This window comes from Canis aureus, chromosome 11, assembly GCF_053574225.1.
Source record: "Canis aureus isolate CA01 chromosome 11, VMU_Caureus_v.1.0, whole genome shotgun sequence".
Classification (NCBI taxonomy): domain Eukaryota; kingdom Metazoa; phylum Chordata; class Mammalia; order Carnivora; family Canidae; genus Canis; species Canis aureus.
This window is the reverse complement of record NC_135621.1, coordinates 19568998-19593270: the sequence shown is the minus strand read 5'-3', so window position 1 is coordinate 19593270 and position 24273 is coordinate 19568998. Positions and strand designations below refer to the sequence as shown.

The window sequence follows — 24273 nt, the reverse complement described above, 5'->3', positions numbered from 1 at the left end:
AGCGCCACCCATACTGGTATGGAGACACAGAAAAAGGGCATGTAGTGTAGTGCTGCCCCAGGCCTGCCACCAGCCCAGCAGCCAGTCTTGGTTACTTTCACCTTTTATCCCTTCCCACCATCCCCAGTGGATTATTTCAAAACAAATACATGTCATGTGATTTTTTTTTCTAAAAATTACAGTGTATATATCTCTAAAATATAAGGACTTTTAAAAGTTCTTTTATTTATTTTATTTTTTTAAAAGATTTTGTTTATTCATGAGAGACACAGAGACAGAGAGAGAAAGGCAGAGACACAGGCAGAGGGAGAAGCAGGCTCCATGCAGGGAGCCCGACGTGGAACTCGATCCTCGGTCTCCAGGACCAGGCCCTGGGCTGCAGGCAATGCTAAACTTAGTGCTGAGCCACCTGGGCTGCCCTAAAGATTCTTTTAATTATAACCCTAGGAGGGAATAAGACTTTGCTGAGCAAATTGGATTATTACACCCCAAAAATATTAACCATAATTGTTCAGTATCATCAAATACCCAGTAAGGGAATAGACCAGTATTTTATGTATATGTTTGGAGTTCTGAGAAAAGTACAATGTGCAGGGCCCAGATCATTGTTCACTTGAGGAAATTGTTGGCATGTTGTAAATGTTCAATGGAACATACCTTTCATAGGATCCTAAATCTTAGTTTTGCAAGGGACCTCAGAGGACTCACTCATCTCAAACATTTTTCTGCACCAATCAGAGTGTAAGTGAAGAATAGGGGTGATGCAGGTGGTGAGAGAGGATAGTAGTGGTGGCTGTGGTTCTAGGACACTACAGTGAGTCCTCTCACACTAGTGACGGGTATAGGGGGGTGAGCTCGGTGGTCACTGTGGCTGTGGGGTAGTGGTAGAAGTTCCAGAAACCCTTGATTCTGGGCCTTGCCATCCAGCTCATAATTGCCTGTAGCCTGACCATATTTCTGTGCTTTCATTTGTTTGCTGTATTTTATTGCTTCTCATAATATTTCTTTTTCTTTTTCCCAGTGCATCAAAATAATATGAAATGTACTCTTTAAAAATATTTCTTCTATTGACAAACACATAACATACTTATATGAATTTCAAACAAGACAGAAATACATGAACAGTCTCCTGTAATTCTCCAGATGTAACCACTGTTGATTACTTAGGGCATGTTCCACCTCAGGGCTTTTCCTATAAGACCTATTAATATATACTTATTATTTATTTTCATGTAATGGCATCATACTCAGAATACTGCAAATTGTTTTTTTCACTTAGAAATAGATTAGGGGGGGGATCCCTGGGTGGCGCAGCGGTTTGGTGCCTGCCTTTGGCCCAGGGCGCGATCCTGGAGACCCGGGATCGAATCCCACATCGGGCTCCCGGTGCATGGAGCCTGCTTCTCCCTCTGCCTGTGTCTCTGCCTCTCTCTCTCTCTCTCTGTGACTATCATAAATAAATAAAAATTTAAAAAAAAAATTATAAAAAAAAAAAAAAAAAAAAAAAAAAAAAAGAAATAGATTAGGGGGGCGCCTGGAGATAGCTCAGTGGGTTAAGAGTCTGCCTTTGGCTCAGGTCATGATCCTGGAGTCCAGAGAGAGAGCTCCGCATCAGGCTCCCTGCTCAGCAAGGAGTCTGCTTCTCCCTCTTCCTCCGCCCCTCCTCCAGCTTGTGCTTTCTTGATCTCACTATTGCTCGCATGCTCTCTCTCTCTCTCAAATAAATAAAATCTTAAAAAAGAAGAAGAAAACAGATTTGGTATGTCTTTTCCTATGTAACCTCCTACATTCTTTCTAGCAGATGCTAGATTAATTTGAAGCAAATCCCAGAAATTGTATCATTTCATATGTAGATACTCCTGTATGTGTTTCTACAGGATGAGGACTCCACAAGCATAATCACAGTTCCCTTTATTACTGTAGTCCAAAGTGTGGCTGGAGCACAGTTTAACTGTTCATCTTTTGAAGGACTTGTGAGGTGTTTGCACTTTTGTCTGTTACAAATCGGGCTGCTATGAACATTTGTGTGTAGTAGTCCTGTCTTATCCACAGTTTCAGTAACCCAGTCAGCCCTGGTCCAGAAGCAGGTGATCCTTCTCCTGCCACAGTGTCAGAAGGTCAGAGAAAGCCTAACACCACATCACAGGCCTAGGTCATTCACCTTTCTTCATCTCATCACATAAGCATTTTATCATAAGCATTACAGGATGAAGGGTGAATACAGCACAATAAGATGTTTTGAGAGAGAGAAAGCGCGCAAGCCTACATTCACATCACTTTTATTACAGTATAATTGTCCTATTTTATTATTGTTAGTCTTATTATGCCTGATTTATAAATTAATCTCTATCATAGGTATGCATCTACAGGAAGAAATGTAGTACATATAGGCTCCAGTACTGTTTGTGGTTTCAGGCATCCATCGGGACTCTTGGAATGTATCCTCCATGGATAAGGAGGGATAATTAATTGTACAGCTTTGTGTGTGTGAATTGTTATATTTGAAGTGAATATCTGGTAAACACATAGTTGAGTAGTGTGTTTTTATCTCCTCTGTTGATCCGTCTTTAATTGGTTTATTTAGGTCATTTACATTTAATGTAATTATTGATATGTCAGGTCTACCGTTTTATTATAGTTTTCTGTTTATTCTTGTTTTGCATTTCTCTGTTCTTTTTCCTGCCTCGTTACTTGACCATTAAAAGAATTCCATTTTGATTTATCTAGAGTGTTTTTTCATGTATCTTTGTATAAGTTTTTAGTGGTTGCTATAATTGTCACATTATACTAGGTGTTACATCATAACTAAGACCCGTATGTGGTCAGCCTGAATGGATACGGTGAGAGTGGTTGCGCCAGTTTACAATCCTGCCAACAGAGTATGCAAGTTCCCATTGCTCCCCAACCCTTAATATTATCACTGTTCTTATCCTAGCTGTTCTGGTGCATGTATATAATACAGTACTGTGGTCCTGATCTGCAGTCTCCCTGGTGACTAATGAGGAAGAGTATCTTTTCATGTGTTAATTGGCCATTTGGATATTTTCTTTTGTGAAGTCTCTTGCCCATTTTCTATTAGGCTGCCTCTTTTTGATTTACAGGAATTTTCTCTGTATTTCATCGATACAAGTCTTTTATGGTTGGGGGGTGGTTTGTTGTTCTTAAAGAAACCTTTGCCTGCATAGTCATGAAAGTATTATTTGTATTCCTTGGTACATTCCTTGCTCTTGCAGAGTGGCATTCCATAGGGTAGATGGACCAGCTGTTCCACTAGTCATGTTTTCAAGTACGTCTAGGCTGATTCCAGGTTTTGGTGATTATCAGTAAAACTGCTATTCTAATATTTTATGTTTCTGCTCTTTTGTTTCATCTGTGTGCAGGATCATATCATCTTTGATTAATGACAATTTTATTTTGTCTTTTATAATTCTTATGCCTTTTGGGGATGCCTGGGTGGCTCAGCGGTTGAGCGTCTGCCTTTAGTTCAGGGCATGATCCTGGAGTCCTGGGATTGAGTCCCACATTGGGCTCCCTGTGTGGAGCCTGCTTCTCCCTCTGCCTGTGTCTCTGCCTCTCTCTTTTCTGTGTATCTCATGAATAAATAAAATCTTTAAAGAATTAATTCTTATGACTTTTATCTCTTTTTCTTGCCTGATTGCATTGGCTAGAACCTTTAGTACAATGTTTTTTTTTTCCAAGATTTTATTTATTCATGAGAGACAACAGAGAGAGGCATAGGCAGAGAGAGGATCAGACCCCTAATTTATATAAATTTAGAAAAATGAAAAATTTCCTTGAAGAACACATTCATCTAAACTGACCAGAAGAGAGAGAAAATCTGAATAGTTCTAGAGCATCAAAAGAAACGAAATCCCCATCACAGCGTCCTTATACAGAAACCCCTAGGCTCTGAGCACGACGTGGCTCAGTTGGTTAAGTGTCTGAGTCTTGATCTCAGCTCAGGTCTTGACCTCAGGGTTGTGAGTTCAGACCTGCGTTAGAGTGCATGGAACCCACTTAAAAAAGGAAAAAGAAAACTCTAGGCTCTAATGACCTTTCCACTGAATTCTACCAAACATTTTTTTAAGATTTTATTTATTGGGATGCCTGGGTGGCTCCATGGTTGAGCGGCTGCCTTTGGCTCAGGGCGTCATCCCGGGGTCCCAGGATCGAGTCCCGCTTCTCCCTCAGCCTATGTCTCTGCCTCTCTGTGTCTCTCATGAATAAATAAATAAAGTCTTTAAATAAATAAATAATTTATATAAATTGGCACAAAATTTGGGTACCTGGGTGGCTCAGTCAGTGAAGCATCTGCCTTTGGCTCAGGTCATGATCTCAGGGTCCTGGGAGTGAGCCCGAATTCAGGCTCCCTACTCAGCTAGGAGTCTGCTTCTGCCTCTGCCCCTCCTCCGTTCACTCCTATGTGCTCTAATAAACAAATAAATACAATCTTTTAAAAGATAACATAAATGAATTTTCATAAAATTATTTCTGCTAATGTCATCCTGGTGATATCTGTGGGTTCTTTTGTGATGCACCGTATTTTCCTGAGGTTATTGGCATCTTCTTTCTAGGGGTGTGGTCATTCTCTTCACAGAGCCTCCTCCCCCTTCCATCTTTTTCTCCTTTCCCTCTTCCTCCTCCTCTTCCTCCTGTCCAGCACAAGTGTGGCTGGAGCCCCTCCAGCAAAGTGGGCCTTCTCCGTGTCCCCCTGCCACTAGTAGAGGCCTGCGTCCAGCTCCATGCAGAGGCCCGCACATTGCAGGCATTTCTTTGTGGCAGAGCTGAGCTGAGCTTTCAGGTGTGCTGCTGAGAAGGACCTGTTCAGGCTTGTCCACCTCCATCTCCGCTCTGACATGCAGCCTGCCTTCATGCCCAGCTGTCCACATCTGGTCGGTGCTGGTCTCCATCAGCCGTGCATCGCTGCCTCTTCCTTTGTAAAACCTCAGTCCTCTTTCTTTTCCACTGGCCTGTGGCCTGTCAATGACTGGCTGTCTCATGTGCTCTGTGCTGTTGGGTTTGTGTCCCACGTCTGGGGGCTGTTAGTGATGACTGGCATCCCTTGGCTCGGGGTTGTTGACATCAGTCGTTTGTGTTGGAAGCACTTGAAGCGGTACTGGGTGAGCTGTCCTGACCGGCTGCACACACAGCCGCCTATGCCACCTCACTCAGCATGCTGGTGACCTGTTAACAGAAAGGCTCCTACCACACAGCAAGCCTGTGTCACCCCAGGGTCCTCATGGGGCCCCCACCACTGCCTCGTAGGCCTTCCCTGTGTTCATGTCCATGCCTGTCCTTGGAGAGGTCCTTCTTAGAACTTCTGTAGGTCTTTCCATAATTTATGCTCAGTATAACTGAAAATTCATCTTTCTTGTGAGAGTTCTTCGAGGAGTGTTGGTTGTCAGGCTTATCAGGGTGTGTTTGATTTCAGGTGATTCTGTTCTTGAAGAAGAAGGACAGGTTCCTCAGCTTGGTGTTAAAGCACATCGGCACCTCAGCCCTCATGGACCTGCTGCTGCGCCTGGTCAGCTGCGTGGAGCCGGTGGGGCTCCGGCAGGAGGTCCTGCATGTGAGTGTGCGGCCCGTCCTCTCTGAAGGCCTCTGCCTGTCCGCGTGTGCTTGCAGGCTCCCTGGGCGCCTAGTGAGTGGCTCAGGGAGGCCAGAGTTGGGTGAAGGAGCTCAGAGACCCCCGGAGTGTCCCTCCCTCCCAACTTTCCCCCCAGTATGACTTTCTGTCTCTAGGGTCCCAAGGGGTTCTCGTCCAGGCTTGTATTTGAGGCTGGGTCTGTGACCTGCACCTTTGCTGCTGTACTGCCTCAGACTGTTCAGAAGAGAAGTGCAGAGTGTTGCTTTCCTCTTGACACTCGGTGGAGAAGCAGAAGAGGGCTTTCCTCACCAGCCCCCCAGGCCCCGGCTCTACGCCTGGCACATACCCTCTGAGCAAAGCACTGGCTGACAAGGATTCCATGTGGGGAGAGCAACAAAGACCAAGCAGGCCTGTGTTTTGTCCTAGAGTCCATGCATGTGTCTGCCCTGACAGGCTCACAGTGAGAGGAGTGGTCATAGCTCCCTGAGGGCTTTCCTAGAAAACTGGAGAATTCTAATCTCAGAGAAACCAGGAAATCAGTGCTGGATAAGCTGTTCACTGCTGTTTGGCAGGTTTTATTTGTAATGCAATTTAAAATAAAGCATTGGTCCTTCTTACCCACTTCCCAACTCCTGGCATCGGGTGACAGTTGTCATCAAGGTGGCCGTCCTCACGCTCAGGTTCATCATAGAAGTGCCTCTGCAAAGGATTAATCGTGATAGCTAACATGGGGTAGTGAATGCAGCATCAGTGTCAGCTGTTAACAGCAAAACGCCTGCATTAACTCCTTGCAGAGCAGCCACGGAGGCAGATCTTTCAGGTTTGGAGGAGGAAGTGCACCAGCCTTTCCTGAGTGCCCAGCACCTTTGGGCCTTGAACGGTGCTGGACTCTTAGTCCTCACAGCACCCTTGCTGCTGCCCCAGGCCTCTGTGCTTCTTCTGGTCTTGGAAAGGCCCCCCAGTGCCACAGAGAGTGGAGCACAGCAGGACCTCCACGTGTAGCCAGGCTGTGCCCTGGGGAAGAGCCCTGCTGGTGCTTGAGTGGTTCCAGGCTCCAGCCCCTTCTGTCTTCAGAGATTTCCTGAAGACAATATGTTTAAGAGTCCAGCACTGGGACATAAGGACCATGGTTCCCTTCTTCATGGACTTTGGGTCACTACTACTTCTTTTTGGGTCTGAGTGGACACATGTGTTGGACAAAGAATCTCTGTCCCTGCAACCTGGCATGTGGATTTCTTCTGCACTGAGGGACTTGCCTTCTGTTGAGTTAGATGTGAACAGCATCATTAACAGGCCTCTTTTTCCCTTTCAGTGGCTTAATGAAGAGAAGATCATCCAGAGACTTGTAGAATTGATCCATCCAAGTCAGGATGAAGATGTGAGTATGGCCCCTCACTCAGGGCTGTTGGAGAGTGCTCTCTGCTGCTGTGGGGGCACGTGCCCCTTTCCTCAGATGAGGACCAGTTAGATGCTTTTCTTCCTTTAACCAAGCACTGACTTCTGGACTATTTATTTTCAATAAAAAAGTAATACCTATATTTTGTAAAAAATAACAGAACTAAATTAGTTACCTCATCTCTGGCTGAGTAGTAACAGATTACTCCAAAACTTAGTTGCTTGTAACAGAAAGTATGTTTTTATTTCTGTTTCTATGAGTCAGGGACCTGGACGTGGCTTAGTGGGTGCTCTGCCTATGGTCTGTCACAAGACCGTGGTCCAGGCTCAGCGGGGGGAGGATCCGTTTCCATGGTCACCAGCAGGGCAGCTCACAACATGCTGCTGGCTTCCTTTGGAGTAAGCATCATGGCAGTCCTTTTTCTGCAAACTCATCTTAGAAGGGATGGTCCAGGAGCACCTGTGTGGCTCAGTTGGTTAAATGTCTGCCTTTGGCTCAAGTCATGATCCTGGGGTCCTAGGATCAAGCCCCATGTCAGCGGGGAGTCTGCTTCTCCCTCTCCCTCTGCTCCTCCCTTATGCTTGTGCTCACTCTCGCTCTCTCTCTTAAAGAAATAAGATCTTCAAAAAAAAAGAAGAAGAAGAAGGGACAGTGCACTGTGGGTGTGTTCTCTCTAAGAGGGAGTGGCTGGGTCCAGCCTATGCTTGAGGAGGTGGGATTTAGGAGGGTGTGAGCTCTGGGAGGAAGGCCCCCATTGCCAGTGTGGAAGCATGTGGGATGGCAGTGGGGCTTCCTGTCTTGGCCCCCTGCCCACTCCCTGCAGGAATCACTGTTGAGAGTTTGGAGTATATCCTGATAGGCCTTTCTGTGCCTGATAAAAGCCAACATACGTTCCTGCCCTCAGCAGTTTGAGAACAGTGATGCCAACTCATGTGTGAGCCCTCTCTGTGTCCCGGCCACACTGTTTTCTGTTCCTATGTGCCTGTTGGACAGCTGGGCGAGGGGGCCTATGCTCCAGACCAGGGGGTGCCCCTCCAGCTGTGTGAGTGCTGGGGGCTGACTGGCCTGCTCCCAGGCTAGAGGCAGGGGTGAGACCACAGGGACCACCTGGCTGCTTTTCATTTCTCCCTAAAATAGTCCTGCATGTACTTCCTTTAGCCTAGAGCCCCCACGACGCACATCAGTGCCGTGTGTTCTGAGGCTCCCGGCGAGGAGCCAGGGCCGAGTTTCTCTCTAGTCAGTTATCTGCATTGCTAAACTCACCAGTGTTGCAAGGGCACCATCCAGTCTTCACCGGCTAAGGATTAGTGTTGCCCAGAAGAGTCGAGGCCTCCTGTTTTCTCTGTGGCACCTGCCTTTTTCCATTAGCTTGTAGGACTTCTCCTGAATGTTACCAGCTAGGTTTTAATATTTAAAGTATGAATTTGAAATACAGTATCAGTAACGAGGTCATATATACAGTGTATCTTACAGTGGTTCCAGGGGTGGAGCAATGTCTGTGTAGTGTATTTAACCCTTAAGAGAGCCCCATTTGGTCTCTTGGGGATCGGTCAGTACAGCAAAAGGTCTGATTAGATTTGCATTCTGACATCAGAAAGGCCCACCAGGCATTTCTGAGACGGACCGGTTCAGAGTCCAGCGTCCTGAGAACTGAGCAGCGAGCAGGGCAGCTCTGCTGACCTTTCTCAGCGCTGAGGAGAGTACTGCATCTCCTTTTCCTTCCAGAGACAGTCCAATGCCTCTCAAACCCTCTGTGACATCATCAGGCTGGGCAGAGAGCAGGGCAGTCAGCTGCAGGAGGCTCCAGAGCCCGACCCCCTCCTCGCAGTGCTGGAGTCGTGAGTGCTGGCTGCATTATGGGTGCCTGGCTGGGTGGGTGCGGGGTCTTTCTGAGTCACTAGGCAGTCCCCAGGCCCTGCCTGGAGCACCAGCAGATGCTGCTGCTGCCTCTGATTCAGATTCTGATGAGCTGGCTGTGACATAGCCTGTCTGGCTCACTGGATAGACTTGTGTCTCCTGGGAGGGCTCTCCAGGCAGGTCCAGTGACTCTAGGCCAGTAGGGGCAGGAATGTCCTGAGAACCCTGGGTGCCTGGTCTGGAGCCCGAGCAAAGCCCCCTCTGGGTTTAGGGGGGTTACTCCTTGGGGAGGAGAGCTGGTCCTTTGGATGTGGGGCTGTGCATCTGCTCCAGCAGCAGTGAGCTCTGCGTGTGTCTGACAGGCAGGACTGCGTGGAGCAGCTTCTGAAGAACATGTTTGATGGAGACCAGACTGAGATCTGCCTCGTTAGTGGGACTCAGGTGTTACTTACCTTGTTGGAGACCAGGCGGGCTGGGTGAGTGATGGGGGGCCTGGCTGCGTGGCATGTTTCACTACTTGTTATGTAAATAATCACACGGGTAGACTCCTCATTGAAAAGTAAATCCGCAGCCTCTCTGACCTTGGGTATCCAAGGTGTTCCCGCCTCGGTCTGAAGGCACCAGTGTCAGCAGCTTCCCAAGTATTCCTGCGTGTGTGTGTATGTGTGTGTGTGTGTGTGTGTGTGTGTGTGTGTGTGTGTGGAACAGGTGTGGCCAGTTCCAGCATGTGGGGAGGGGTGTGGGGTGCCGGGTGTGCACGTGTGTGCGCGTGCATCTCTGCTCGTCCCGTCGTGTGCTGTGGTGACCTGTCTCCTGGGGTGACTAGTTCTCTTATTTCCTTGTTCTGGAGGGAGCCTCACTGAAGCCCCAGCGCGGATTAACTGGATGTAAACCGCAGCAACAACAAAAGAACAAAATGACAAGACGTTGAGTTAATGTTGGTAGTGAGATTAGAAACAGTTTCTCATTCTCGCGCTCTCTGGGAACCAGTACGCAGCCGTTAGTTTATTCCCTAAAACTAGAATGATACTGCTGTCATTGTTTACTCTGGTCAGGCCACCAGAATGTTGACCGTTCTTGTCTTCGTGAACTCAGGAAGCCTGGGCCTGTTCTAGGGGATGTGGGGGCTCCTCTGCGGGCCTTTCCCAGCCTTGGCTGAGATGAACGGACAGCGTGAAAATGACCCATAAAAGCAGAGATTGGGATGCCTGGGGCGCTCTGTCAGCTAAGCACCTCTTGGTTTCGGCTCAGGTCATGACCTGGGGTCCTGGGGTTGAGTCCATTTTGGGGGTGCGGACACCCAGTGGGGAGTCTGTTCGGATTCCCCATCCTGCCCTGGTGTGCCTCCCCCCACTTATGGTTCTCTCGAAAATAAATATATTTTTTTAAAAACCCACCAAAACCACGAGTGAGCCAGCTGATTCTCTTTTCTATAACTGAAAAAAGTTTATATGAATGTCTCAGAGAAATTAGTTTTAAGAAGCCAGAGGGACAGTGTGGCATCCTGTCTCCTGTTTCTCAGCCAAGGAGTGGGAACCATGGTGAATGTTTCCAGAACGGGAAGAGGGGGACAGAGATGGTTCCAGTGAGCACGAGGGGCCGCCTGCCTGGTGGGGATGAGGGGGCTGCCCTTGGCCGTCACCTGGGAATGTTTTCTAAAGGCCAGTGTTGCCTTTCTCTTCTCTGTACCATGAGCAGAGAAGTCGGGGGGCAGGGTGAAACAGGATGGGGGTGTGTCCCCTGTGTCTCCATCTGCTGTCCTCGTCCACAGGACAGAGGGCTTGGTGGACTCCTTTTCTCAGGGACTGGAAGGGCTGTGTACCGTCAGCAGCAGCGTACTGCATGGCATTGAGCCACGACTGAAGGACTTCCACCAGCTTCTGCTCAGCCCGCCAAAGGTAGGTGAACTTCTGGTAGGTGCCTGTGCGGGTGTTGTGGGCGGGATGATTTGCAAGCAGAGGACCCTGCACCCTGCTTGAGAACCACCAAGCAGGTGCCAGGAGCATGTTTTCACACCTTTATCTGCTCAGTGTCCATCTCTGCTCTGGGGTAAGTCCTAGGGTGTGGACATTTTGCACCCCCCTCCCAGATGACTCTTGTGCTCTGAAATAGGGGTCATCTGAGAACCTACGTTAACTGTGGGTCTGGCCTTCAAGTCAGGGGCCATGGGGCCTGGGGTCAGGTAGGGCACAGAGTTGGCCTTTGCCCAGCTCAGGAGCTCCAGGAAGCATGCGGCTCAGGTAGAGAAGGGCTCAGTCACTTAGCCGCCTGCCACCTCGCTCACCATGGAGCCCCTTCCCCTTTCCTGGGTGCGTCTCAGCACCCACCATGCTCTCCTGCACAGCTTATTTTATTTATCAAGTTATCATCTGTCTCTCCCACTAGAAAGTGAGCTTCATGAATGTAGGGATTCTGGAACATTTGGTTAATGAGAAGGTAGACACGTCATGCTGCATGCGTGGGGTCAGGAAAGACCTGTGTTCAGTGTGACAAGGCTGCTGTTAGCCATCTCCTCTGAGCGCGTTTGCAGGGTTAGCTCAGTGTCCTGATGAGACTGTGTCCCCCAGAGAGCTGGCCCCACCTTGGACACATCTCATGAGCTGAGGTGCATATCTCTTTGCTTGATTTGCTGATACCAGAGAGTTCTGGGCTTCTGGGGGCAGTGGACCACCATTGCTTACTGTTTTGTGAGGCGCTAAGGGGAGTGGGGGGGGGGGTTCCTAACCCTGCTGACCCTCCTTTCCTCTTGCAGACAGTGCTGCCTGGAGGAACCTCCACGTACGCATCCTTATGCATCCCCAGGCTGGGCCATGTCATGGAGTAGTGGCCCTGGCCCTTTGAGCAGTTAGCACCAGAGCTAAGAGAAGCCTGCAGTGGTCATGTTGATTGCAAGGCTCTAAAGGGGGATGCTTCTGTGTTTGTAGAAAAAAGCAATCCTGACCACCATTGGCGTGTTGGAGGAGCCCCTGGGGAATGCCCGTCTGCATGGTGCCCGCCTCATGGCTGCACTGCTACACACAAACACACCCAGCATCAACCAGGAGCTCTGCAGGCTCAACACCATGGGCTTACTGCTGGTGAGCGACTTGTGCAGTCTGCAGTGGGTGGGCAGACTGGGCAGGGTCCAGCAGAGCGGGCAGCTGGACCTCCGCATCCAGACAAGGGTCTACCCAAGGGAGGCTTTGGTTCGGTCCCAGAACAGATGCGGTCTGTGCAGAGAGACCCATTTCCCGGACCCATCCCAGGGCCGACCGCGCAGGTCGCTGGTGAAGCACACGGGGCGACAGCGGGCAGGCCTTGCCATGGGCTCGTGGAGGATGCTCTGAAAGCAGAGGGCAGATCAAACCCAGTCTGAGGGAACGGGGAAATACAGTCCATCTCCTTTCTGATTTCTGCCTAAGGTCAAACTTCCATTATAGCTCTTGAACATAAAACGTCCTAAAAGAGCAGCTGCTGGTCACCCACCATAGAAGGCCACCCTAGTGCTTCTTGCCCACAGCACAGCCTCGGTGCCTGAGGGAGAGTGTCAGGCAGGCAGGGCTGGCCCTGGGCAGCTGCTGTGGACGGAGGGTGCATCACCCCAGGTGTCAGCCATGAGCAGATGCAGTCTTCAGTCTTGTCTTTTGCCTTGCTGTAGGGCCTCTACTCCTGGAGGGCTGGAATCTTCTAAAAATTGAATCTTTATCCCAGAAGGAGCCAGCCTTGGAAGCAGGCCTGAAGTCTGACTATAAATTTCTTTCAGTGTTTGGACTCCCAGCCCAGATATGGATCAGGGGTTGAGTTATGAGAGGCCTCCTTTCCTTTTCCCTCTCTGCTTTTATTTTATTGTGGTAAAATACATATAACAGAATTTGCCAGTTTTATAATTTCTAAGTGTACAATTCAGTGCCCTTAACTACCTTCACAGTGTTGTGTGGTCCTCACCACTGTTTCCAGAACTCCCCACCCCGCACACTGAAGCTGTGTCCCCATCACACACCCTCCGCCCCCAACACCCGCGCCACCAGCTCTCCCCTGTCCCCCCCGAGTCTGACCACTGCATGTGCCTCCTTGTGGTGGAACCGTATGGGATTCGTCCTTCTGTGTCTGGCGTAGGTCACTGACCACAGCGTCCTCGGGGCTCACCGGGTGGGGGCGGGTGTCTGCGGCTCCTTCCTTAGGGTCGAGAATGGGCCACCCTGTTGCTTGCTTCCACCGCTGGTCTGCTGGGGTAACGCTGCGGCAGACGCGGCTGTGCAGGGGCTCATCAGAGTCCCTGCTTTCGGTTCTTTCGTCGAGACAAGGAATGGATGGGTCCTCTTGTGCAGCTTCAGGAGGAGCCAGCACTTTCCCACAGCGGCCGCTCTGTTTTACCAGCCATGTGGGAACTCTCCAGTTTCTCCACATCCGCACCAACACGTGTTTCCTGTTTATTGGTTTTGTTTGTTTTTTAATAATAGCCATCCTCGTGTTATGAAGTGGTATTTCTCTGGGGATCGTGCTTTGCATTTCCCTAATGATTATCTTTGGAGAACCGTTTGTTCAAGTCCTTTGTCCATTAAGTGGCTTGTTTGGGTTTTTTTTTTTATGGTTGAGTAGTAGGAGCTCTTTGTATATTCTCTGTGTTAAAATTTAGCAGATACATGATTCAAAAATCTTTTCTTCCATTCTCTGGATTATTTTCACTCTCTTGATAGTATCTTTGACCCAAAAGTTGTAAATTTTTATAAAGTCCAACTTACCTATTTTTTTCTTCTATTGATTGTCTTTTGGGTGTCATATGCAAGAAATCATTGCCAGAACTTCTGTCATGAAGGTTTCCCATGTTTTCTTTTTCTTTTTTTTTTTTTAAGTTCATTCATTCATTCATGAGGCAGAGACACAGGCAGAGGGAGTAGCAGGCTCCCTCTGGGGATCCCGATGTGGGACTTGATCCTGGGACTCCAGGATCACGCCCTGGGCTGAAGGCGGTGCTTAACCACTGAGCCACCCAGGCGTCCCAAGATTGGCTTTTTCGATCTTTTTCAAGATTTGCCTCTTGGGATCCCTTTAGATTCCATACAAATTTTAGGATGGGTTTCCTATTTCTTTTTTTTTTTTTAATTTTTTAAATTTTTGGGGGGTTTCCTATTTCTATCCCAAAAAATGCCAGTGGGATTTTGATACATATTACATTAGTTTGTAGATCTGGTTTGGGTAGTACTGTCATCCTAACAAAACGAAGTTTTCCAGTCCATCCATGAACATGGGCGACGTTCCGTTTGTTTAGGTTCTCTTTCTTTCAGCAGTGTTCGTAGTTTCTAGTGTATGAGTCTTTTCATTTCCTAGGTTTTAATTTATTCTTAAGTATTTTATCCCTTTGAACATTACTACAAATGGAATTGTTCTTTAATTTTTTAATCTAAATTGTTAGTGTGTGGAAATACACTAATCTGTGTGTTTTGTGTCCTACAACTTTGCTGAACTTGTTTATTAGCTCTAACAGTTTATGTGGAATCTGTGGCATTTTCTGCATATAAGATTGTATTGTTTGTGAAAAGAGGTAATTTTACTTCTTTCTTTCCAGTTTGCACACCTTTTATTTCTGTATCTGGCCTAATTGCTGTTAGAACTTCCAGTGCAACACTGAGAGAGTGGGCTTCCTGCCTCATCCTTCATCGTAAAGAAACAGCTTCCAGTCCTTCACCATTGAGTGCGGTGGTTGCTGCTTGCCAACCACATACCCCTTATTGCATTGAGATTTCCTTTTATTGCTAGTGTATATAGCAATATAATTGTTTTATATGTTGTCAGATACAGTTTCAGTATCAGTTGAGGCAGTTATGTGTTTCCCCCTTTATTTTGTTAATCTGGTACATTACATTTGGTTTTCAGATGTCGAACCATCCCTGCATTCCAGGAATAAATCCCACCTGGTCACAGAGCATAGTTCCTTAATATGCTGCTGAGTCTGGTTTGTTAATATTTTGTTGAGGATTTTTGCATCCGTGTTCATAAGGGACATTGGTGTTTAGTGTTCTTGGGATGTCTTTGTCTAGTTTTGATAATAGGGTCTTAGAATCCTTATAGAAAGAATCAGAAAGTGTTCCTTCTTTTGGGGGGAAGAGTTTGAGAAGGATTGGTGGTGGTGATTTTTCTTTAAATGTAATATTTGGGAGAATTCACCAGTGAAGCCATCTGGCCTAGGTTTTTTTTGTTTGTTTTTTTTTGTTTGTTTGTTTGTTTTTTTGTTTTTTTTTACTGGGAGGTGGGTCTGACTCTGATGAGGATGAGGAAACATCTGAGGCCATCTCCAGGATCACTCAGGGTTATACTGGCAGAGAAGGTAAACCTGGGAACTATGTCAGGCAGGTGGGCTTCCTGCCTTGAACCATTGCTCAAACCGTTGGTGTGAAGGAGGGGCCCATACTCCTATCTTGGGGTGGCATCCATACCCTATCTTCCCACCCCATTCCCCCACCCCGCACACCATGTCCTCCTCCTTCCTCGTGGGCAGCAGAAGGCCTGGGACACAGGCTTCTGTAGTCACTGCTGTGTGAGAGAAGGCCAGAGGGATGTGGACAGGCATGCTTGTGTCACCCCTCTGTGCTGCTGGCACATGGGGCCAGAATCCTAGGTGGGCTGCGCTGCCCACTTGGTCTAGGGGAGGGGAGAGCCACCCGCATTTAGCTTCCCCTGGCCAGTGGCCTGTGCAGCTGGGGTGGGCCCACTGGGTTCCCTCAGGGCGTGTCCACTGTGCACACCTCCCTGAATACAATCCCTGTTCGAGAACTTAATGTACTTCCAGTAATTCATGAGCCAAAGACAAAATGATGAAGAAGAGTAAAAATACTGTGTAGCAGAATGTGTACCATGTATTTAAGGTATTTAAGGTGGATGCTCCAGGTGGTGCAGCCTGTTGACACCTGAGAAAGAAAAAGAGGCTAAAAATTAATGAGTTAAGCTTTTGACTTAAGGACAAAAAGATAAGCCCACTGCAGGATGTGGTTAGATGAGAGCAGAGATGAACGAGAGTGCAGCACCGCGGCTGAGATGGAATGGTCAGGGTCGGGGCTCCTGCTGGATGGTCAGGGCACGGCGATCCCCTCCCTCTGTGGTCCCGCTGCAGGAGGACACTGGTCCAAGGAGTTTCCCCTGTGCTCTCTTCACCCCAGGACCTGTTCTTTAAGTACACTTGGAATAACTTTTTGCACTTCCAAGTGGAACTATGCATAGCCGCTATTCTGTCCCACGCTGCCCGGGAGGACAGGGCGGAAGCCAGCAGACCGGAGAGCGGGGTGGAGCCTCTGCCCGGGAGTGGGGACCCAGAGACCCCCCAGCCTGCTGCCAGCCGCCTCGAGAACACTATGGTGACTCATGTAAGTCCAGGAAGTGTCCTGCACGTCCCTGCATGCCGGCCCTGCCCAGCGTGTGTGGCTGTCCACTCCAACAAAGGCTGCCCATGGCCACCCCGACCCTCCAGGGCACGATGTGCTGCCCTCCCTCCACCCACGAGACTGAGGGTCACACAGGAAGGGTCCATGTTTGCCAGGGCTGCTGTGCTGGGGGACCAGGGGCAGGGCCCCGAGGGGGGGGCACTCACCAGAGGGGTGAGGGCGCCCAATGCTGCCCTGGGATCTCCTTCCAGGCCAGTCCACTGTATCCTGTCGAGCTACTGCTATCGGGAGAGATCCCGAAGGGAAATGCAAGGGAAACAGAATGTGTTCCATTCTCATGAGAAAATGTTCTGAGATTATGGACCTTTGGAAACTACACTCCCTCTCCTTTTCCTCAGCTCTTCCTGCCCCATGAGTGCGTGGCAGGAAGCTAACCTCCAGGACTGCCCCAGCTCTCCCTGGGCCCCGAGTGAGCACACCTGGTGTGGGTGTCTGTGTCTCCTCTGCCCGGAACAGCAAGCCTTGTGTCTGGCAGACAGTAGGCCTTAGCGTTTTCTAAGGAGAAGAAACAAAAAAAAAAAAAGAAGAAGAAGAAACAAGCATGTACCCGGCTGTGCCATGCAGAAGTGGCACAGACGCCCCTCCCTGTGTCAAGGAGCCGGCTCAGAGATGCTTCCCTGGGAAGGCCGGGGGCTGTAGGGCCAGGGGCCTGGCAGACCCCATAGAAGCTGTGGTTGAGCGAGTCCTGCCGTGTGCAGGCTAACAGCAACCCAGGAGGTGGACAGCTGGGAGCAGGAAGGGGGTGCAGGAGCCTGGAGCCCAGTGAGGGAGCCCCCCCCCCCCGATAGTGAGACCCTGTGTAGGATGGGGTGTGAGCTGGGTCCCAGAACAAATGTGCAGGCACAGGACACAGGATCCTGGCCCAGAAGCCAATGGATGCCCTCAGGCCTAATCATTGCTTCTAGACAGAAAAGGTGGGAGGACAGCACGGAGGAGGAGTGGAGCTGGGCAGCCCTATGGGGCCTGGGGCAGCACCTGCCCTTGCTGCGTGGTAGGGACAGCAGGGAGCCCACGGCGGTATCCCCTTAACCCGTGCGGTGCAGGTTGCAGGGGGTAGCCTGTGGAACCTGACCTGTGTCACCTTCCCCCCAGCTGTTCGAGAAGTGCTGCCTGGTCCAGAGGATCCTGGAGGCCTGGGAAGCCAACGACCACGCACAGTAAGAACCCACAGGGTGCTGCGGGGGTGCCTGAGGGCCCAGAGTGGGGTCCTGCTCCCAGGAGAACACCTGGAGCTGCTGCCGCCCAGGGAAAGTTAGGGCCCCAGGTGACCAGAGGAGACGGGCAGAGCAGCTCCATCCCCAGCACCGCCCTCCCCCTCCATCAGCAGAGACCCCAGTCTTACCCCACAGTGTGTCCTCAGTCCTCCCATCTACTCACCCCAGCCACCAACCAGTTCTCTTACTGAGCCCCAAAACCTCAGAAGTGCATCGAGGCTACTTTCTGCTTTCTCTCCTGCACTCCGCTGGGAGCTTTGTGAAGCACTGGTGGTCCCACCCCTGCCGCAAGGTCTCAACCACCTAGATCACCCGAGGTGTGGCCTGCAAGGGAGCTCCTGGGAGCTGTCCGACCTCATCTGGGCCACGGCTCACATCCTGCTGTCACAGAACCCACCAGTTTGCCGCCTCCAGGATAGTGCACGTCCAAGACAGGGCCATCTCCCCTTCCTTGGGCCCCGTCTCTGCAGCGCCCACTATAGGCCCCTGCAGAGCCTCATCTGTATAGTCCGTGTATTTGTGCGCATGGGTGCCTGTTGGGGGAGGACTTCATGCTGCCACCAAGGGGTTCACGACATCCCAGAGGTTAAGGCGACAGGCCGGGAGGCCTTGCCCTGGCCCAGCCCTGGCCCAGCCCTCCGCTCCCTGTTAGCTTGTGCCACCAGGCGCTCTCGGCTCCCTCCAGCAGGCTGGGCTCACGGGCTCAGGCTTGACAGAGGGTGTGGTGGGAAGTGGCTCTGCCCACTGTATGCCCACGAGCTGCCTTTGTAGCTGGGGGAGCATTTTACGTCTCCCTAACCCAGGGAGGAGTTTAAGACCTGCCCTCCTGCTGGGTCGGGGGTGTGACTGGGGAGATGTTGGACTCAAAGCTGTGTGCGATGGGAACGTGGATGGCAGCCAGGCTGTGGGCCTCAGGGTGCACGGAGCTCAGTCGGGGGCCGTGACTGGCCGGCTCCCAGCCGCCCCGGCCCCACCCACATCTGTGTCCTGCCCGTGTTGCGCTCGGTCAGCCCCCATCAGCACAGAGCAGGGATGTCCTGCATTTTCGTCTAAGTCCTCTGCCCCACTGGGTGTTCCTTCGGGTCAGCCAGCCTGGGCGAAGCTGGGAGGGCCTCTGGAGCCGGACAGCTCAGGGGTGTCTGGGTGTGGGGCGAGGGGCACGGCGCTGAGGCCCCATGTGCCCTGCTGCTGGGGGCGGTGGCATCTGCCTCGTTAGCACTTCCTGGTGAGGTTGGAGTGACTGGCTGGCACACAGCAGGTGCTCTCCAAACAGAAGGGGCCCCCAGGTAAGGCTGCGAGGAAGGACCCACAGGGGGCAAAGGTCAGGCCCTGGGGACGCGTAGGGAGGAAAGGAGGAAAACCCAGTGGTCCCCTTGATGCTGCCACTCCCTTTCAGGGCAGCGGGTGGCATGAGGCGCGGCAACATGGGCCACCTTACCCGGATCGCCAACGCAGTGGTGCAGAATCTAGAGAGGGGCCCCATGCAGACCCACATCAGCGAGGTCATCCGAGGTGAGCCCTCCCTGCCCTCGTTGCCCTCCTGGCAGCAGGAGCCCTGTGGTGGGTGTTGCTGCTGCCTGTGACCCCTGACTGCCACCTTCTGCCCTTGAGCCCCCCCAGCAAGTGGTATCAGGACATGCTTTCCCAGGTGGGCCTGGGTCACGAGGTTGGTCCTCCTTGTGCCCAGAGACCCTGTCAGGCGCCTGCGGGGCAGCTCGTGGCTCCGGAGCCAGCACTGTGCTCTACCCAGGGACCCCGAGGCCTGCCTGGACGCCACCCCCCTCTGCCTCAAGCAGCTTTGCAGATCTTTCCAGCCAAGTCTGGGGAGCCGGGGGAGGTGGCCTCTGTGCTCCAAGAGGGTGCTGTGGGCCCTGAGCCGAGGCAGCCTCTCCTCTGGTTGGGCCTCACCTCTGCCCTCAGCCCGAGACACCTGCCACCCTCCCAGCCTGGGGCCAACACTCACCCCTCTTTCTGGCCCTCTCATGCCCTGGCCAAGGTCTACAGGCCTTGGGTGCCGGGCCTTGTGAGCTGAAGAGGGCCCAAGGGGGTCTTGGTTAGACCGGAAGGCGGGCAGCTGGGAGGGCCCGAGTGGCCCTGCCAGGGTGGACGATGCCTGGGCCAGCCTGAGCAGGGGGGTGGAGAGGCCCCGGAGCTCGCAGTGGGCAGATGGGGTGATGCACGAGTGAGCCGAGGAGGCGAAGGGTGGGCAGAAGCCAGGACCTCCCCAGGGCGCTGGGGCTGTGTTCACAGCAGCTTCACGATCAGGACCGTCCTCCTCAGCCCTGGGTGGGATCTTGTGCCCTGTGAATGGTGTTCACACAAGAGGCTGAGCCGCCTGGTGGGGTCCCTCCAGGGGTGTGGGGAGATGGTTGTGCAGGGCCCCAGTGCCCTGATCCTGGAGAGGGCACGGGCAGGTGCTCAGCCCATCTCCCATTGTGCAGCTGAGGAAGCCACACTGGAAGCCTCCAGGCTGGTTGTGCAGCAGGTGTAGACCTGTGGTCTTGGCTCACTGGCTGCCTGCCCCCCCTCCCCCAAGAGAGTCCCTGCTGTGGTCCCTCTGGCCAGAAGCTCTGGGTGGCCGTCCAGGATGGGAGCAAGGGGCTGTGCTCGGTCCATGGCCTCCAGGCTAGTGTCTGGCCCGAGGAGGCTCCCCACGGAGGGACAGTTTGGGGTGCGGGAGGTGAGCCAGCAGCTCTCTATCCTGGTCTCACGTCACTCAGCTGTGAACTTTCTAGAACACAGGTGCATGGGATGTACTGAGAGGGCTGGGGAGGGCGGAGGATGCGGCCAGGCTGCAGCCCCCGGTGCTGAGGTTGGGCCCCGCCCTGCGAGCGCCCCTGCGGGACCCCTGGCCGCCTTTCCAGCAGCCGCCCTGTGCACCCTGCTGCCGTCCCCTGGCTCCCCAGCACTGCTCCCTTGCAGGGCTCCCCGCGGACTGCCGAGGGCGCTGGGAGAACTTTGTGGAGGAGACCCTGGCGGAGACCAATCGCAGGAACGCTGTGGACCTGGTGAGGGGCTCGGCTGTGCTGCTGCTCGGTGTTGGCTGGCGCTGGGGCCACGCCCTCCTGGGTGCTTGTGGAGCGTGCGTGTGTGCGTGTGCACCCCTGTGGCCCAGCCAGGTGCAGTGGGTCCCTGGTTCCGCGTCCCGCTCCAGGTCCTGGGGCCCCTACCGCCTCAGCAGAGCGGGTGTCAGCCCCTCCCCTGACCCCTCAGGCGCCCTGCTGCGTCCTGGGGCTCCTGGTGCCCCAGGCCCAGTGTGTGCTACACCGCGGGGAGGGGCGGGGGTAGGAGCCCCCAGGCTGCGGGGCTCACATCCACCCGCTCTGGCTGTTTCAGGTAAGCACCCACCACCTTCACCCCTCGAGTGAGGATGAGGACATGGAGGGCGCTTTCCCTAATGAGCTGTCCCTGCAGCAGGTGCGTGTGGCCGCTCTGCACACTCAGGCAGCCCTTTCCCGCCCTCGGCGGCACTCAGGCTCCGGGCCGTCCTGCCCAGCGCCTTGCTGAGCTGCAGCAGGAAGCAGCCCAGGGGAACGTGCTGGTCCCCACGCACCAGGCTCCAGCAGGGGAGGGGCCAGGTGTGCAGCCCCTTGAACGAGGGGGGGCCCGAGCCACCCAGTGGATGATCGTGAGACACACGAGGCTGTTTGGACACGACCCTGCGTTCGTGTTCCCCCGAGAGGTTAGGTTGGGAGAAGCCGCGAGGCACCGCTGCTTCCCTGGGAGCGGCCTCGGTCTGAGGCCTGCCCTGCGCCACCCCTGCCAGGCTTTCTCGGAGTACCAGGTCCAGCAGATGACGGCCACCTTCGTGGACCAGTTTGGCTTCAATGACGAGGAGTTTGCCGACCAGGATGACAGTGTCAAGTGAGCTCCCAGGATGTGCCCGGGGCACCGTGTCCCAGCTGCCCACCTTGGTCGGGAGCCCCATTTGGATCCGTCATCACTGCCCACTACCTTGTCCCCTGTCCATTTTGGGAGGAGCTGAGTCCTCGGTGTGGCCCTGTCCTGCCGGGGCCTGGAGGCCATTTGGCCACTTCCTGAGCTGAAAGCAAGTGTGACTCAGAGTCACTGTGGGAGGGGCCAAGCTGGGACACCTCCAGGAAGGCAAGTCATCACCGTGCAGACCAGGGACAGAGTGGGCCCAGGGAGGAGGGCAGGGGCCACCCCCTCCATCAAGGTCCCTGTCTGCTTGCACCACGTGGCCGCCTGCAGACACGTCCACCCCCGTGGGCCTGGCTCTTTTCCCTGCGAGGTGCAGCCGGGGGCACGCACAACAGTCCGTGGGGTGTCGCAGGCCCTGGCGGCTACGTGCTGAGTGCCCCCCGTGTATTGCAGTGCCCCCTTCGACAGGATTGCAGAGATCAATTTCAGCATCGATGCTGATGAGGACAGTGTGAGTCCCCAGCTCTGGGTGGGTGGTGAGTCCCCAGCTCTGGGTGGGTGGGCAGCCCGAGATACAGGGCTGCTTCATGCCTGGGCCCCGTCCTGAGCGCCCCCTGCCTGGCTGAGCCCCGCTGGGAGCCGCGTGTGATCACATGCGTGCTCATGCTTGCAGCCCAGTGCAGCTCTGTTTGAGGCTTGCTGCAGTGACCACATCCAGCCCTTTGATGATGACGAGGAAGATGACATCTGGGAGGACAAGGAGATGCATTGCATGGCCCGGGTGACAGCCAGAGCCAGGTGTGAGGCCCCCCCGGTCCCCCAGGCCCCTTGAGGCAGAGGCCGCAGAACAGTGTGCACACCCCTAGCCCTGCCCTGGCACGATGCTGTGCGTACACAGGAGGGGCGGCGCCTGGGTGCCCCGTGCGGAGCTGGCTGGTGGCTGCTCTGACCGTGTGCCCTCCCCAGGTTTGGGGGTCCTCACACCTCAGAGAGCTGCTCCAAGAATGGCCTGGAGCGTGGAGGCCAGGATAGGAAGGAGGGTTTGGAAGCCGACAAGGATGCCGCTCGGGCAGGTGCCCCTCTGGCCTCCACCCAGAAGGAAGGGCCTCGCTTGGAGGGTGGCTCAGAAGGTAACTGCGGGGGACGCGGGGTTCAGGCGGGGCAGGGGACTTGGCCAGGGATGCGGCCCTGTCTGTGTGCTGGGGGCCGCGTGGGCTTGCTGTCTGCCCACTTCCTCGGCACCGGCTTCAGGCAGTGTCCCTGAAGGCGGCAGGTGCTATGGCTCGGACCCTGGCTGCCCCCGCCCCCGTCACAGTGGTGGCCGGTGTCGTCCCCCCTCCCCCCAGGCCCACCAGGGAAGGCCTGCCCTGCACCACTCCCTGTGGGGCCGACCTGCAGGTCAAGGGTGCCTGGACTGCGTGTCTCCCCAGCAGGCACCTCGTGGAGCGTGTTTGATGAGCCGGGGAACTCGCCAGCACCGGCCCCGGGAGTGGCCGTGGACGTGGGCTCCAGCGTGTGGGCAGCCAGCACCTCCAGCCCTTCGGCTCTGGAGGAAAAGGGCTGGGCCAAATTCACCGACTTCCAGCCTTTCTGCTGGTGAGCGGGCGGGCTGGGAGGTCACCCCGTGTGCGCCTGGGGGTGGCACCTCCCCGGCGGGGGCTCAGCCTTGCCTTCCGCAGCTCCGAGTCGGGGCCCAGATGCAGCTCCCCAGTGGACACGGGCCACGGCGATGCCCCGGACGGCCCGGACCAGGGCCCAGAGCGAGCCCGTGAGTAGGAGGGGCTCTGAGCACAGGGCGTGGGGGACGTGGTCCTGGGCCCCATGGCTCTGTCTCCCTGAGGACACGGACCTGCCTGCACCCGGCCGTGCTGCCAGGAGCTCTGGCCAGTGGTAAGGGCTTGCCCAGCCCAGGCCGGTCTCCCCAGGGCTCCGGGTACACTGTGCCGCCTCACTGGCCATCCTTGACCCTGGGCCCAGGGAGGGGCTTGGAGCCACCGGCCTGAGGGGGGACGACAGTGTCCTCGTATGGTTCCTAGAAATGGACACATGCACACGTGGGTTTGAGGGCCTGGAGGCCGTGCGCTGTGGCCTCTCCGTCCTCCCTGGGCGTCACCAGCACCCTGTGCCCCGTCCTGTAGGCCCGGCTTCCCCTTGTGCCTGGAGCGTGTGTGTCACCAGGAAGGCCCCCCTGGTGGCTTCTGACAGCAGTGAGGACAAGACGGCTGGTGCCTTGGAAGCTGTCAGTATGGGTCCCAGCCGGGAGGCCCCCCCGCTGCCCACGTCAGCCCCCAGGTGTGCGGAATGGGGTGTACGCAGGGCCCCGGGTGCTCACGGACGTCTCCAGCCCCCTGGCAAGGATGCTGTTGGGACGCCCACTCCTCTCAGTGGAGCCGGGGCTCGGGTGTTTTACGGAGATGAGCACATGACCCCCCTGCCACCTCCCGGGGTCTTGGGGTTGGGGCTGCCCAAGGTCGGCCCGCAGCCCACACAGCAGGATGGGGTGTCCACAGCTGCTGGGCCCCGGAGCCCTGATGGGGCATTGCCGGTTACTCCGCACCCACGGCACGCACCGGGGGAGCTGCGGGCCTTGGGGATGGCGCTGCGCAGACCCACCAGCCCTGGCGGCGCAGTGGGCGGGGCCCCAAGAGGGGCGGGGCAGGGCCTCTGAGAGGCCCTGCGCCTGGGCGCTGGCTGGGCTGCTGCTCTCCGGCTCAGGGTGCGCGGGGGTCCGTGATGTTGGGGTTCCTGCGAGCCTCCCTCGCCAACTGCCCTCGGCACCAGCCCTGCTCCGAGCCGGTTCTGTGGTCCCCAAAAGCCGCGGGCGTCCGGGGCCAGGGTGCTCCCCGTGCTCGTGGGGCTGCGGGGCCGCCACGGGCTCACGCTCATCCGGGGCTTGGTGACCCAGGCCAGTGACCCAGGCTG

The 24273-nt window shown here is 54.2% G+C and overlaps 1 protein-coding gene and 1 long non-coding RNA gene across 14 annotated transcripts in view; one reads left to right on the top strand and one right to left on the bottom strand.

Annotated features, from left to right (window-relative positions):
- The window catches only part of PPP6R2 (protein phosphatase 6 regulatory subunit 2), an 83694-nt gene that overhangs the window by 58264 nt on the left and 1157 nt on the right, over positions 1 to 24273 (top strand). For 7 of the 13 annotated variants that reach the window (XM_077913972.1, XM_077913966.1, XM_077913973.1 and 4 more), the window contains 18 exons: positions 5432 to 5569; positions 6900 to 6965; positions 8709 to 8821; positions 9203 to 9316; positions 10612 to 10738; positions 11765 to 11917; positions 15974 to 16177; positions 17348 to 17412; positions 18866 to 18981; positions 20392 to 20477; positions 20806 to 20886; positions 21236 to 21333; positions 21805 to 21862; positions 22025 to 22149; positions 22318 to 22481; positions 22782 to 22947; positions 23031 to 23119; positions 23490 to 23643. In XM_077913972.1, coding sequence (XP_077770098.1) covers positions 5432 to 5569; positions 6900 to 6965; positions 8709 to 8821; positions 9203 to 9316; positions 10612 to 10738; positions 11765 to 11917; positions 15974 to 16177; positions 17348 to 17412; positions 18866 to 18981; positions 20392 to 20477; positions 20806 to 20886; positions 21236 to 21333; positions 21805 to 21862; positions 22025 to 22149; positions 22318 to 22481; positions 22782 to 22947; positions 23031 to 23119; positions 23490 to 23643 — 2117 coding nt within the window. The remainder of the gene's footprint in view (positions 1 to 5431; positions 5570 to 6899; positions 6966 to 8708; positions 8822 to 9202; positions 9317 to 10611; positions 10739 to 11764; positions 11918 to 15973; positions 16178 to 17347; positions 17413 to 18865; positions 18982 to 20391; positions 20478 to 20805; positions 20887 to 21235; positions 21334 to 21804; positions 21863 to 22024; positions 22150 to 22317; positions 22482 to 22781; positions 22948 to 23030; positions 23120 to 23489; positions 23644 to 24273) is intronic. The other 6 variants (XM_077913965.1, XM_077913970.1, XM_077913971.1 and 3 more) reach the window with 6 other exon arrangements.
- Positions 7205 to 8825, bottom strand: LOC144323489 (uncharacterized). The gene is made up of 2 exons (XR_013388906.1): positions 8247 to 8825; positions 7205 to 7603 (listed from the first exon to the last, which is right to left on the bottom strand). It is a non-coding gene; the product is annotated as an uncharacterized LOC144323489 (long non-coding RNA).